Source organism: Balaenoptera borealis, assembly GCF_965194805.1.
Source record: "Balaenoptera borealis genome assembly, chromosome: 11".
NCBI lineage: Eukaryota > Metazoa > Chordata > Mammalia > Artiodactyla > Balaenopteridae > Balaenoptera > Balaenoptera borealis.
Genome location: NC_138868.1, coordinates 43,370,683 through 43,387,223, shown reverse-complemented (window position 1 = coordinate 43,387,223; position 16,541 = coordinate 43,370,683). Strand labels below are relative to the sequence as shown.

Sequence of the window (16,541 nt, the reverse complement as noted above, 5' to 3'; positions counted from 1 at the left end):
GCTAGAAAATGAAAATATTCCCTTTTCAATGTTTTGGATTTATAGTTTATTTTATAATTAGTGGGGAATAAAAGTGCCTCATCACACATATACCAAACTGGAGTTCCTTCAGCTACCTGGTTTCTAGTTATACTGACACCAAGACAGGATATCTGCTAATTATGAGATGGAAAGTCTGGTCAAGGTGGTTATAAAGATCAGAAACATTAAAACAATGGAATTTTATTTTGATGAAAAACGAGTTTACAATCATTTAGTAAATGAAGAGCAAACACTTCATCTTCCTATACCATAACTCAAAAAAAAATCGTTAGTAAATAAATATCTGGACAGATTAAGGGTAAGGCAGACTGGATAATAAACCACCTGACGTTCACACTCCCTGCATGTGACTCACTTGAAAAGGATGAAAACGGCACTGAAGATAACTGATAAGAATACGGACATTGAATCTCATCCTAATCATTCAAATAAGCCCAATGATACTCATTTTTTGCTCATCATGGGCAGCAAACTATACACATTTCACTGAAGGAATACTTTGATAGAAGCACTTATTTAAATTATATTGTGCATCACAACTATAAAAATGGCTTGAACAGTTCCACTTGACCACCATATATAAAGTGCAACTATATAATATTCTACATTTTATCTGGGGTGTGATGAATATCAACCTAGACTGAAAGTACCCCAGCTGCCAATTTCTGCCACTTCTGAAAAGATCTAGATGTGTGAAAAAGGACTGTCCCCCCATACCAAGAACCAATTTCACAAACCTACCGGTAAACAAATACATTTATATAACTGGAACCTCAAGATGCTAGAGTTGTACTCATTTAAAAAACCATTCAGCTACCTTTGGTCTTTAAAAAAGTCTACACTGCAATACCCTAAACACTGTTCTGTGCATCTCACAGTGCAGAGAGTGGCCTTGCACTGCAGGATGAGGCGAGTGCAGCGTCATTGTGAAGAGTAGCATGCTATGGTTTCAAGCAACGTCACCATCACAGCATCGGATTCTGTGCGTCAGGATCGAGGTCATGGTTGCTAGAAGGGGGATGGATAGGGAGAATATCCAGCTCATCCACTTGAGGAGTTGGGTGCATGACTACCAGCTGGTCCTGGGGAATGTCAGCTGCAGCTGCTGCAAGGTTGGTGATAGATTTACTCTTTACACACTGGAAGTCTACATGCCGACTCTTTCCTTCTTCCTTCTCCCAAGACATTCGAATAAAGGGTCTTTGGACATAGTTGTAAATCACTTCTGGGCGGCCCCCAGGCCTTTTCTTTACTTTTTCTTTGTAGGTTGGATAACCTGAAGGAGAGAGAGGTTTTAAAACCTGAGGATACGCACGCACACATGTATGCACACCCACATGGGTCCCCACATTCCTCACCCAATTTAACCTAAAGACAGTTACTGTAGTTCTTGAACAAAGAAGGGAATTCAATATTCTATCCCCTTGGTCATTAGTTCAACAGCAAGAAACTGAAATCCTACTGATGTAATTCACAAAACCTCCCACCATCCACCAACTACCAGAATAACATTCGGAAAGCATGGAGGGGCTGGGTCCCTAATACAATGGTACGTAATCTAGTGCATCATGGGCTCTAGTTGTATATCCTTAATATCCCTGAACCCTTCCCCTTCGCAGGATTATCTGGCCTCAAGGCCTGCAATTTACTGCAATATTAGCCTTCTACTTTCTTTAAACCTAAATCTCATCTTCATATTTTTCTGGGTTTTTTCTTTCTTTTTTACTGTTAAGTGACAAGGAGCCGTAGAGCACCAGCTTCGCTAATTCCAGGTACTTCTGCACCTAGGTCAGCAAAGCCAATATTTTAACCCCTCTATCATTTAAATGCTACTGCTCTCAACAACCAGGCAGTTCATTCAGATTGCCAATGGACAAACTGCCAATGGCCAAAGCAGCTGTGGACAAAAAAAAACGTTGCCTGACATGTCAGTGAACAAGGATGTTGCGGCCACCAAGCCATCAGCCGCTGCAGCCACCCCCACCCAAGGGTGCTCCTGAGGGGATTCAGGATGGAGGAGACAGGATACTGGCCCTAGACACTTAAGACGCGTATCAAAGGAATAATTGCAACAAGCCCAGACTCCTGCATCTCCCCAAACAGAGAGAGGCGCTAAGATCATTAACTTGAGATGTCTGTTTTTTGTGATTAGCAGTAATCTTTTCATTTTTTTTTTTTTTTCCAGCAAAAACTCCTATATATCCTGGCTCCTCCCTTACCTCTTTGGAACAGTTTCTCAGAGCTGTCTGAGAGGCTGTATCCCAGGCTATAGTCCTCAGTAAGGCCACCGAATAAAACATAATTCTGAACATTTAGGTTGTGCATTTTTTTCAGTCGACACAGCTTTCCCTAATTAATTATATCTTCCTCCTCTTAGATCATAATCACTGAAGAGTAACAACCATCCTGGTTTTGGAAAAATTTCAGTCATTTACTAGTAAGGCAATTTCTCTAAAGACATACTTTCCTTAGATGCTATCAAAAGTTCCTTCTCTCCTTCCCACTAGCATGAATTGCTAAGTTCAGACCAAGTACTGGCAAACATTTTCTGTAAAGGGCCAGATGGTAAATATTTCAGGCTTGTAGGCCATATGGTCTCTATCACACCCACTCAACTATGCCACTGTAAAGTGAAATCAGCCACAGACAATACATAAATTAATGAGCATGTCTATGTTCCAATAAAACTTGATTTATAAAAAACAGGTAATGGGCTGGATTTGGCCCACAGGCCACAGTTAGACCAGAGTTAGAATCAGAAAAAAATACAAAGGCCTCACATAGTAGGGACTCAGTTAAGGATTCTTGCATAGGAGGATGTTATGTAGGCATCATTGGTAGCTAGTATATTTAGCCGCATGTGGAGTGTGTATGGGGTTGAGGTGAGGGGGGAACAGGGGCAAAGGACTAAATATCTTCTAAGGACCTTCTGTAGAATGTCTTCTTCGTTTCACACTTCCACTCAATTACCAGCTGAAGGGCAGCAGTAGAGATCAGAAAGGTTTCTACCTCTATTATTCCCTTGTCCTTGATTGCTTTTGGACTATTAAAAGTCTTTAAAATCCCCATCTCATTGTATTCCACTCTGTCCTCCACACAGAATCACCACTCTAACACAGGTGTAATCATATTACATCCTTGCTTTAAAACTACCAATGATGCCCTCATGCTTAAAGAGGAAGGTCCATACTCCTCAGCACAGTATATAAGGCTTTTTTTTCCTACAATCTAGCTCCAACCCACTTGTCATCAGGCTTCAGATCAAATAACTGCTTCCCTGCCTGCTCATCTCAAGTAGCTCCCTCCAGTTACCTTCTCTTTAGCTTTGAAAGGAAACAGCGAAATCCCATCGTTTGCAAAATGACAGAAGAGGGGACATACTGGTGAAGCTAATGTGTCCTCTTTTTTAAGCCCAAAGTTTCCTCCCCTTCCCATTCTTCCCTATATGTCTCAGCAGCCCATTACTGTGATCTCCAACAGCTTATCTGGTCATTGATCCGAACACCCCAATCTTCGTTATCACCATCACAAACACAGAAATTACTATGTGCTAGGCCCTATTTTAACTCATTCTGTCCTCACAATAACCCTATAAAGTACTTATTAATGCTCCCATTTTAGATGAGGAAACGAAGGCAAAGAGAAGTAAAGTGCCTTGGCCAAGGTCATACAGCTGTTAAATCACAGACTCTGAACACAAGCAGTCTTCACCCTTTACTAGGGTATGCCAAGGAAGATGTTTTGTTTTTAGTAAGGACCCTTTAAAATAAAAGAAGCATCTGACAAAAATTCATTTAAATCATAAAGTAAAAAGCAATCTAAAAAGTATGCATTTAAGTAAGATGAAGTACATTTGCAATTCAATTTAATTTGAAAATAAGCTATTATACTTTAAGACACTAGTAAGCTACTAGCACTGTTTTTATATGAATTTTCAGAAAGTACTAGATTTTAATTCTGTTGAGCTTTGATCACGATCACTACTAGGCAAAGAGTCCTGTCTGTCTTATGGGAATACACACACATGCGTGCCAAACACACTACATGGGCTTAGCCAAAAATGCATTAAGTCGGGTGATGGCAGAAAAGACAAATTCATATCTCTATATTGCTAGGGAATCTTATGGAATGAATAATAATTTCTAATGGCCTTCTATTTATCATCTCAGATAAAGGAAGCTGATTTTTGTTTTTTGTATGTCTACTGCATGAGCATTCAGTAATCATTTGTCTGAATTTTTCTCAAAATATTCAAACTATATTCCCAATGGGATCCAGTTGTTTAACCTTGCTTTTTTCAAAAGAAACTTAATAGAAAATAGTGAAAATGTCTTACCTTCTATTCCCAATCTAATCTTCTTAAGACCCCTCTCCTTCAAAACTGATTTGGCCACATCTCTGTTTTCAATGTACTTGAAAAATCTATATAATTTTGTGCTATAAATAACTGGAAACAAAGACACAAAAATATTTTCTTATTAAAATCAAAGTACTTGGAGATGACTCAAGTTTATCTTGATCATCAAAGGGGCCTGACAACCCTAAAAGCCCAAATAATGGATGCAGTGATGCCAAAGGATGACTAGCCAACATGACAGGACAATTCAGTACAGTTAATACATAAGCAAATGTCTACATAAGTTGAAACAAGAAAAGCTTTAATAACCAATAAGATAACCCAATCCATAGGAAGAATCTCCTTCTGAAAGATATATCATATACAAACTTATTGGAATGGGATCTGCCCCAATTTCTTCAAATAAAGAGAACCAAAAAAAGGTATCAATATCACATGATTATCAAGCAGGCAAAGTAAAGGACTTTGCTATGATGCCTACAAGGCCTCATCTGGAAGGGAAAAAACTGCCTTGTCAGAAAGTACAAAATGGATACATCTTGCATTTCATGGATTGAGCAACTATTAATAACTCCCCCAAAACAAAGACCCACCCCACAAACTGTTTTCCATTCAGGCGAACAGTCCCATTTAATATTGATGTTAAAAATGGCAGATTCGAGCATGTTCTGCCTAGGTTAGTCTGTTTAGAGCAAACTGGCTTTGCAAAGGACAGACATTCCACTGACAACATGTTGAGTCTTCCAAATGTGCTGGGCACTTCAGGGAGTTAGACTGATGGACCTTCCTCGCCTTCTCTCTTTCAGGTGGAGTTATCTCCCTTAAAAGGTGAACTGCAAAGGTTTTTGCAAAAAAAGAAAAACACACTCACAAACCAAACATGCTGGTTTAAGAGCCAATAAAAGGAAAAAACGTATACAGAAGCTACTCATGGGGTAAATTTGTGATTATTACTACATCCTTAAGACTACTGATATTATTTTAAGATAAAGATTTTTTGACATCTCAGAATGGGTGGTGTTATAATGTCACATTTAGGAAAATCAGGCTGAAGAGACTATCTCATCTCTGTCTCTTCAAATGTATCTTCTTCACCTTGGAACATCTTGGCACAAAATGAAACATATTTAGACAAATTGAGTAAAAATGTTTCCAGTCCTTTTAAGCTTCAATGTTTAAGGTAAGAAACAAAAAACAAACCAAAAAACATTGAAATGAAAAGCTCAATAACTAAAAAGGAAAAGCCAGGTCTATTATTATTTCTGTATCACTATAATGTCATTTCTGTGCTCTACAGCTGGCTCTACTCTCTTGGAGTCAAACTTTTTGAAAAGTAAAAGTTTGTTCATTCCTTTTTCTACACAGAAAATGATTTAGTGTATTTCTTCTGATTTTTGGTACTTTTTATTTTTCCTGTGCTTTGTTCAACTTTTTATTCCACATATTATTATAGAAAACCATTGTCAGCAAAGAGCCTAGGAATGAGGAAATAGTAACATTTTATTATTCTAACTGTCCACAGAAGAGTCAGAATAGTCGTTCAAAGTGTATCATGCAAAGGAAATGTCTCAATGTAAATTCTGAAAAGCGCTACGATAACTTAATCTAATGAAAATCTTTAGAATTAAAGAATACCACTTAGTCTGCTTTGTTTTATTTTTAGAAAAGGGTAAGTAAAATGGAAAAATCAGAGCTTAAAGGGCTCCACTACTTTCTATAATCCTGTACTTTTTACTTAAACCCTAATCCTTACCGAGTCAACAGAGACTGGAGGACAGAACAAGATGTTGGGCTATTTTACCTAGCTCCTCGAATCATTCTTTTAACTCTTTTTCTCAACCTATGAAGCTGTTCAAAAATACAAGATTGGGTTCACCATAAAAACAAAACAAAACCAATATGAGATAAATTTTCTAACAGAAAAAAAAAAATCAAAAGGTTCTAATCAGAAAAAGTTTGGAAGCACAGTAAGAAAAAAGTTAGTCACTGCTGCTCAAGATGTGCTGTTTTGGTCAGAAATACCTAAAGTTCCGCAAGGCTTTCGGAAGGGTCACTGTATCCTCCAGGAACACTTATGATATTAAAAAAGGAATGTCTTAGAACTTAAAGTCATCTTTGCAATCACTGAGTTGAAGCTTCTCATTTTTATATACAAATAGAAATTCATCTAAAAAAAAAAAACACTTGTTTTTTATTATCTACTATTCCAGGATCTACTTCTCTTGGATGCTTCTAAATGCAAAGAAAAAACCATTAAGATCCAGATACTCAACAAAAAGCAAACCATTTCTGTGCATGACACGGGCGGGTACACTTTTTCTGTAAAGGGCCAGATAGTAAACACTTTGGGCTTTGCTAGCCATGCGGTCTTCATTCCAACTACTCCACTCTGCCATTGTAGCGCATAAGCAGCCACAGACAATACATATAACTTTGTTTATAAAAACAGGCAAAAGGCTGGATTTGGCCCACAGGCTGTAGTTTGCCAACTCCTGGTGTAAGTAAGAGTTCAACATACTTTCTTTATAAAAACTGTTCTTTGATCAATATTGTAAAAGATAAAGAGAAAATCTGTGATGATTTAAGAGAGAGAAAATATGCCACAGGACTTACTTTGTGAATATTCTTCTCCCATCTGTGGTGGATATTCTTCATCCCAATCAACCACATCATCGTCTGTAAGCACCACTATGTGGCATTCGCGTTCCCCACTCTGGGCACTAGCTACCATGAGAGGCAGAATCATTTCTTCCAGGTAAAATTCGAACTGTCTACGAGCACCATCATTTGATAACTCATGCATTAGGGCACCTGAAATAAAAGCCACAAAAATATCTTCGTTTTGGGGGTGACTGATAAGTAAAAGAAGAGCAGAAACAACAAACAAACAAAACAGCAGAGTAGTTCAGCATCTACTTTGGGATCCTGTAGACAATATAGTGGTTATTCTTTAGTCAACAAAACTTTGCCCAGGCAGAATTCTTATGGAACTGTAGAATCTTACAGCAAGAAGGGCCAATTAAAGCCATCCAACACAAGCCCCTTCATTTTACACATCATGAAGCAATCTGCCTAAGGTTACAAAACTAATTTGCACAATCAGAATTAAATCTACTCTCCAGGGTATTTTTTACTATATCATTTTGTCTTCCATCAATCAATGTATGCAGTTATATCTTAAAGTATATCCTAAGGATATTTTTTCAGATTATCCATACGAAATAAAATAGCCCCCATATTCCATCTCCCACATTTTCTTTCTCAGAAAATTATTTACAAACAACACTGATATTACTGTGTAGGAAGAGGAGTGAAATGAAAAGGGTCAACTGGCTTTGGGATAAGGATGGTAAAAGGTCAAGCAAAATATAGCACGGTACACAGGAATTACATTGCTTACGTGACCCTAGAATTGAGAGGAATGAAAGATGCACTTCACTTGATCCTTCTTAAGTACAGGCATAATGAACAACTTTAACTTTCCAAATACATAGTCACAAACTCACCTGCACTGACCTAATCATTTTTATTTTATTCCTATTTCAATGGCAATGTCTTATCTCTTATCTAAGGCTCTATCATCTCAGGAACTACTGGGAGTGTAAGAGAAGACACTAAAACTCAAATCTGTAGTCTCCCAAATTAGAGCTTTTTTTCCCCCTACGACAGGTTGTCTAATTATATAATAACTATTAATATAATAAATGATTAAATAATTAACTATAATATTATGATTTAGCCATGTCTCTCTCTAGGCTGGCTACTTCCATTATGATTTTTAAAATTCCCTTTATAGTCAAACTCCTATATATATATAAACACATTCTCTTTCCCCTAACCTCTGAACCAATTCCAATCTGACTTCCACATTCACTACTCAAAAGAGCCCTTGACATATAGTCTCCAAATGACCTCCAGATTGTTAAAGACAATGAACATCTTTTAAAAAAACTTTTACTGAAGTATAGTTGATTTACAATGTTGTGTTAATTTCTGCTATACAGCAAAGTGATTCAGTTATACATATATATATTCTTTTTCATATTCTTTTCCATTATAGTTTATCACAGGATATTGAATATAGTTCCCTGTGTTATACAGTAGGACCTTTTTGTTTATCCATCCTATATATAATAGTTTGTATCTGCTAGTTCCAAACTCCCAATCCTTCCCTCCCCCATGCCCCTCTCCTTTGGCAACCACAAGTCTGTTCTCTATGTCTGTGAGTCTGTTTCTGTTTTGTAGATATGTTCATTTGTGTCATATTTTAGATTCCACAAATAAGTGATATCATACAGTATTAGTCTTTCTCTTTCTGACTTACTTCACTTACTATGATAATCTCTAGGTCCATCCATATTGCTGCAAAGGGCATTATTTCATTCTTTTTTATGGCTGAGTAATATTCCTGTGTGTGTGTGTGTGTGTGTGCGTGCGCGCACGCACACACACACACATACACACACGCACACCACATCTTCTTTGTCCATTCATCTGTTGATAGACAACATTTAGGTAGTTTCCATGTCTTGGCTATTGTAAATAGTGCTGCTATGAACATAGGGGTGCATGTAACTTTTCAAATTAGTTTTGTCTGGGTATATGCCCAGGAGTGGGATTGCTGGATCATATGGCAACTCTATTTTCAGTTTTTTAAGGAACCTCCATACTGTTTTCCATAGTGGCTGCACCAATTTACATTCCCACCAACAGTGTAAGAGGGTTCCCTTTTCTCCACACCCTCTCCAGCATTTATTATTTGTAGACTTTTTAATGATGGCCATTCTGACAGGTGTGAGGTGGTACCTCTAGCTTTGATTTGCATTTCTCTAATAATTAGCAATGCTGAGCATTTTTCATGTGCCCACTGGCCATCTGTATGTCTTCTTTGAAGAAATGTCCATCTAGGTCTTCTGCCTGACAATCAACAACTTGTAATCATGATCTCATCTGACCTCTGGATGGAATGTCTTACAGGGACTACCCCTCCTTAAACACTCTCATCCCTAAGATGTGATACCACCATCCCGGGTTTTCTTTCTCCTCTCTGGCTATTCTTCTTCAGTCACCTTTGTCAACGTTTTCTCCTCCAGCCTGTCATTAAGTATTGTTACTTCTTAGGGAAGTTCTAAGTTCTGTTTTTCTCTCACCTTATGCTGACAATTCTCAAATTTATTCTACTAATTCTGCCTTCTATATTCTAGATGCATTATATTCAACTGCCTCCTGAAAATCTCCACTCGGATGCCCCCTCACCGGCACCTCAAACTCAGTATACTCCAAATTGAACTTAATCATTTCTGTCTCTCTCTCTCTGCAGTGTTTTCCAAATCAGTAAATGGCATCGCCATCCACTCAAGTTCTCAGAATCATCTCAGAAGAGTGCTAGTCATATAATAGGCTCTTAAATATTTGTAGAATAAATGAATGAATATTTGATTCCTTTTTCATCTCTTAATTCACTCATTCCCCAAGACCTAACAAGTCCACCTCTTAAATACATCTTGAATTGTGTCATCTCCTCTCTGGAAGATGCTATTTTCCAAAGACAGCTGCAAAATCTCTTATACCACATGCTTTTCTGCAATGTGACTCTGATATCTCCTCCCAGCAGGAGAAGTCCAATTCCTCTCTCCTTCAATTTAGGCTGGTTGTACTGACTTGCTTGTAACCAGGGGAGCACAGCAGAGGTGAGGGGAAAATGACTTGTGGTTCTGCCTTGGTCTTGGGAATGCTTGCTCTACAGATGCTTCCTCTCTGAACCCAGTCTCCAGGCCTGGAGAAGCCCAAGCCGCATGAAGAGGTTACGAGGAGCTACTCTGTCTGACAGTCTTCACTGAACCCAGCCTTTGAGTTGTCCCACTTCAGGTGCAGACATGTGAGTGAAGAAGCCTTCAGCCTTTTCAGTCACCTCATCCTTTCAATTCTTCATAAGATGAGGCCACAGACATTGTGAAGCAGACATAAGCTATCTCTGCTGTACCTTGTCTGAATTCTTGGCCCACAAAATAAGAATAATCACACTTTATGCTACTAAGTTTGGAATGGTCTGTGACAGAACAACAGTTACAACCAAAACACAGTCCAGCCCCACTGCACCCCCCCCGCAGTCCAAGTCATCAGTAACTCTAACCCAAACTACCGTAGAACCCATCAGCTGCCTCTGCCCCTGTGTAATTCATTTCCCCCACCGCAGCCAAACAAATCTAAATAGGTGTCTCTAGTTTAAACCTTTTATGGCTTGTACTATCCTTAGAATAAAAGTCCCAAATCCTCAACTTGGTCCTTAAGCCTGTTATGTGAAAAAGGAGGTTACAGATCAGTGTGCACAGTCCTTTAAATTTTTTTTCTTTAAATGCTATCCATATAGTGATGACTCCCGCATATAAACAGCCCACACTTCTCTCTTTAGACATGTATACCCAATGCCCTACTCAGCATTTCTACTTGAAGGTCTAATAGGTATTTCAAACTTAACATGTCCGAAATCAAGCTTTTAAATTTCTGCTCCCATGAAGTCTCCCCCCATCTCAATTAATGGCAACTCCACATTTCCAGGTAAAGTCCTTTTCTCTCTTTCCCACCTCATATTCAATCAGCAAGCAAATCCTTACAACTCTACCATCCAATATATCCAGAATTTGATCACTTCTCACTGCTTCCGCCCTGATTTAAGCCACCATCATCTCTTATTTGAATTATGATAATAGCTTCCTAATTACCTCTTTGTGTGTATCTTAATTCCCCTTCCAGTCCATTTCCAACCCAATAGCCAACAGTGATTCTTTTAAAGCATATGTCAGATCCGGAATACAGCACTGCATGAGTCTACATTGAACTCTGTGTGAACAGTGCGCCCATGAAATGGTAAAACATGGCAGCCTTACAGATCATATCACTTCTCTGTTCAAAACCCTCCAATGGCTTATCTCACTCAGAGTATAAGCCAAAAGATAAAGGCCCTACATGACCTCGCTCCCCTGGACCTCATCTCCTACTACTGACACCCTCACTCACTCCACTCCAACTATACTAGCCTCTGCTGCTCTCAAACATGCCGGGCAAACTGCTTCAACATTTGCTCTCACTGTTAACCTCTGCTTGGAATTTACTTCAATTTTCCTCTGCAATGACGGCCTCTCATATTACTTTGTCCCTTCCTTACTTTTTTCTCCCTCCTCAGCACATATCACTATCTAACATACCATGTTATTTGTTCATATGTTACCTGTTTACCTTGTCTATTGTCTGTCTCCCCCAAAAGAGTGTAAGTTCCATTAGAACAGGAAGTTTTGCCTGGTTTGTTCCTGCTGCATCCCCAGAACTTAGCACAGTGCTTAGTATAGAATGTACAGTTAATAAACATTTATTTAGTTAATAAATTTTGTTTTCTCCCTACTTCTCTGGCCTTATATCTCACCACTCACACTCTACCTCCTCCACTGTAGCCACGTTTCCCTTCTTTCAGTGCCTTAAGCATGTCATATTCCTTCCAACTTGAGAGCCTCTGCAAATACCATTTCTGCTGCCTGGAGAGCTTCTCACTCTCTTTTCCATTCCCTTAGGTCTCAGCTTTAATGTCACTGACTCAGATAATGATCCTCCAGAGCCCCTTTACCATACACTTGTCACAGCATCTCATTTCTTCTCTGCATTTTCACAGCTTTTCATTACTTGTTGAATGCCTGTCTTCCCCACTAGACTGTAAACTCCATAAATGCAGGGACAATGTCTGTCTTGTTCATCAGTATATGTACGATATGCATGGAACTCATTAAAAGCCTAATTAAGAAGGAAAAAAAATTATACAAGTTAAATAGTAAACTAGAAATACGTAACTGGTAGGTAGGAATTAGAGATGAATAGCTGAAGGGACTTCCCTGGTGGCACAGTGGTTAAGAATCCGCCTGCCAATGCAGGGGACACGGGTTCAAGCCCTGCTCTGGGAAGATCCCACATGCCGCAGAGCAACTAAGCCCGTGCGCCATAGCTACTGAGCCTGAGCTCTAGAGCCTGCGAGCCACAACTACTGAAGCCCAGGCGCCTAGAGCCTGTGCTCTGCAACAAGAGAAGCCAGCCACAACGAGAAGCTCACGCACCACAACGAAGAGTAGCCCCCGCTTGCCACAACTAGAGAAAGCCTGCGTGCAGCAACAAAGACCCAGTGCAGCCAAAAATAAATAATACATTAAAAAAAAAAAACAGCTGGAAATCTACAGTGTATATGTAATATCTGAAGCCACAGTGATGAATGGCATCGCTTAGATTAATTGTATAGATTCTGTGAGAGAGAAGGTAGCTGAAGACAGAACAGTTGGGAAGGACCACATCCAACGTATGAAGGATCAGGGAGCAAGTGAGAGAAAAATAAGCAGAAAACCTAAAAGACGGATGTCGAAGAGCCAAAGTCTTGAAGAAAGAGTCATGAAGAAAGAGTGACTTGACAGTGAAACCTAAAGGAAATGCCTTTAAAGACAAGGGTACCAGAATTACCACTAAATTTAATGTTGTTCAAAATATTATAGTCAATTCAGTAGGACAAAAAGATATAAAAAGTTTTACTTACAACAGGGTCAATTATCTACCAAGAATATAAAAGAAACAACTGAAAAACTATTAGAAATAAAACAGAGTTTGGTTAGGTGGCTAAACACACATATACAAAATTCAATGATTTTCTCATATGTTAGCAGTTAGAAAATCTGAACATATTCTACACACAACAGTAACAAAAATACAAAATACCAAAGAATAAACTTAATAAGACCATAGCAGAAGAAGACATAAAAGAAAACTGAATAAATGAAAAGACATAGCAGTTGGAGCAGGAGTCAGTATAATAAACGTATTAATTCTTGCAAAAAATTAACTTCAAAGAATCAATGAAAAGCTCAAAAGTTTTCAAATGATATATTTTTTGAATGTCTACAATAGACACAGGTCAGATTTGAGTATGTTTGAGCCTGAGGATTACTCTATACAAAGAGGGAAAGACTAATGATACTAGAGAAGATGACAATAAATGGAACAGTGTCCTAAACAATGCATGAAGGGATAAAAGAGTTTATTCTTTCAACAAATGTTTGAGTCCTTACTATGTGCCTGGCACTACGGACACAAAGTTGAAAAGGTATAGTCCCTGTCCTCAAATTCAAACTGATTTAATGCTATAAACTGAAAAATAGAGCAAGGCTGGGGTGGGGGAGAGAAAGAGAGAGAGAGAGAGAGAGAGAGAGAGGGAGGGAGGGAGGGAGGCGGGGAGGGAGAGAGAGAGAGAGAGAGAGAGAGAGAGAGAAGGAGGGAGGGGGGGAGGAAAGAGAGAGGAGACAGAGAGAAAACATGCAAGTGTCTCTGTCGTTTCAGTGTCTCTATATTTCTGTGACTCCAAATGTAGTCTCTGCCTCTTATCTCCCTTCTCCAACTAAATGTAACTTCAGTTTTTTGACCTTTGCTTACAATCCCACTATCTCCCACGTGGATGGTGCCTTTCTTCCTGGGCCTTCTGAACTGGTCCTTTTGCAAACTTTAAATTTCATTTTCCATACCACTTTCACCCTGGACACTATATTTTCATTTCTCTTAGCCCCAGGCCTTCATTTGTGAGTCCAGCCCTGGTTCTCAAAACCTCTTCTGGATTACAGTGCTTACCTGGTAAGAGAATATGGACAGTGAAGAAATTATAGCCTAGTTGGGGAGCTACCAACCTATCACAAAGTTCCTTCACTATATGGTAAGCTCTATGACAGAAGATTAACAAGTCAGTTCCTCACTGTACTAATCTTCTTGCTGCTAAACATAGCATTCCTTCTGCCTGAAACACGCTTCCTCTTCCCTCTCCTCCAGAAAGCTTCCTCAAGCCCGCACACCTGAGCTAGGTACAGCTCCTACATGCTCATTTAGTACCCTATTCTTCCTCTAACACAATGTAATTTACTTATCTGTTTTTCCCACTATACTGCAAGCATGATGAGGACAGGGGTCTTGTCTTTTCTTGTTGCTTTTTACATACCTAATATATTTTTTTTTCATACCTAATATTTAGTATAAAGTGAGTATTCAATAAAAATGCAGAAAATGAGTGATAACTATGTAAACCATTAAACAAGTTGCTATTAAAGCATATTTTCTAATACAGTTATTCACAATATATTTTCATGTGGAAATATAAAATAGCATGTACAATATGATCCTTTAATATTTTTTATTTTACTTTACCTTTATTTCCTAATTTTGCTACTTTTTTTTTTAAGCAAACCCTTATTTAACACTATGTGTCAAGCACTACCCATTTAATCTTCACAACAACCCTGTGAGGTAAGTAATATTACTGTCTCCCATTTTCAAGACGAGGCACCTAAGAAACAAGGTTTTAAGTAACTTGCCCAAGAAATCCAGGATGCTCTATTTAATATACATTTAGTACTTTTATAATTTTAAGTAAGAGACAAAAAGACATTCTAGTGTAAAGTGCCATTATAATATTCAGTAAAGGCACATATTTGCAGGAAAAAATTCATTTTTGGACTCAAGTCTACACCTACAGTATCCTTTTATATTTTACAAGACCATTTCTATCTCTTCAAATTCTATATAGCTTTGTTGCAATAAAGTCTATGGGAATCTCTAAATTTCCAGTAATACATATTACAAGTAATCTAGAAACACAAGTATTATTTAAAGGCCAAAAGTCTAGAAAAACCATATTACACATATTTTCTTTCTATTACACATAAATATTCTTACCTTTAATTCCATAACAAATAAATGATACTCAACAGTGATGGCAAGGTAAACTATGTCCAAAGGATTACAGAACTAAAATCCATTCATCTATAAGGAATTCTTGTGTTTTTTTATCTGACAGTCACCAAAATGCAACATTTAATCATATAAAGTTAAATTAAAATGGTCCCATGAATAAAGAAACACAAAACTTGAAGTCAAAGAATTATAAATTAAAAAAAAAAGAATTATAAATTAGAATAATTAATGCTCATGATTTCAAAAAAACATTTTTTAAGATGTGAAAAAACAACTTTGCTCAAGTTTACAGCTGTACGCTTCAGCTGTCTAGCTACTTGACTTTAAACTTTTAAATATCATTTATATAGAAATGGACTCAAAGGTGGACCATCCAATCCTTTGTCCCTATGGAGACTTTAAAGAATATTTGGCAAAAAGAAAACGGTACTTAGGAACAGACCTAATAAGGCCACTCATTTTCAAGAAGTTAGATCATAATTAAGCATGAAGGTTAGCTACATTTAAATATATAGTAGTTGCCTTACAAATTTAAATAAAATTTCCCATTCACAATTTCTAACACATCAATGTTGAGAAGGTATGACCCCACTCTGCTAAACTAATGTTGAGTTTAGGTAATGAAGTAAAGATAACCATATATCTGGGACTAACATATATCTATAACCACAGGTAGCAAACTTTTAAAATGGCTTCCCACATTATATAGGATAAAATGTAAGAATATTAGTTTAAAGACCTTCCATAATCTGGACCCCCTATTTATTCCCATCTCCTTCCAGTCCCAGTATAGTCTCTGCACCAACTAGGTTATTTCCAAAGTCTATCACTTACATCTGTAATCGCCAAATGAGTAACCTTCCTACTCCATTCTTGCTAAATCATTCCTATTCACTCTTTACTACCTGTCTCCTCTGAACTCTTCCCCAATCCCACTAGCCCACAATGACATCTCCTTCTTCTGAACTTTTCCAACCACTTAATATGCAAGTCAACATTTGATAATTCTCATATACATTTTGACTTTTCTGTGTATAATCACCTTTTTTCTTAGGCATGATGTAACAGTGAAAGGGAGGGGTGCTAAGGAAGGGAGTGACAGGAAAATATCAATCAGAGTTAAGATTTCCAAAGGTCTAGACCCTGCTCTGAGACTATGTTTGAAGTTCTTGGATAAAGTCATTTAAACCTTTGTATAAATGCGGGCTAGGTATTTGGTATTCAATCTAAAGTCTTTAATGACAAATACTCTTTTTGAGAATTATTTATATCTTTCACAGTAGCTTAGGATGTTGTATTACATGGCAAGTACAAAAAAATTATAAATTTTTGGTTGATGTGATCTGAGGAGTGAAGGCAAATACCACACTTGGCCAAAGCC

The 16,541-nt window shown here is 37.9% G+C and overlaps 1 protein-coding gene across 11 annotated transcripts in view; it reads right to left on the bottom strand.

The window, feature by feature from the left end:
* Positions 1–202: 202 nt before the first annotated feature.
* The window catches only part of BTBD10 (BTB domain containing 10), a 78,824-nt gene continuing 62,485 nt past the window's right edge, over positions 203–16,541 (bottom strand). For 7 of the 11 annotated variants that reach the window (XM_082341594.1, XM_082341593.1, XM_082341584.1 and 4 more), the window contains 4 exons: positions 7,013–7,210; positions 5,128–5,232; positions 4,379–4,489; positions 203–1,318 (listed from right to left, as the gene is read on the bottom strand). In XM_082341594.1, coding sequence (XP_082197720.1) covers positions 1,008–1,318; positions 4,379–4,489; positions 5,128–5,232; positions 7,013–7,210 — 725 coding nt within the window. In that variant the 3' untranslated portion in view covers positions 203–1,007. The remainder of the gene's footprint in view (positions 1,319–4,378; positions 4,490–5,127; positions 5,233–7,012; positions 7,211–16,541) is intronic. The other 4 variants (XM_082341591.1, XM_082341587.1, XM_082341586.1 and 1 more) reach the window with 2 other exon arrangements.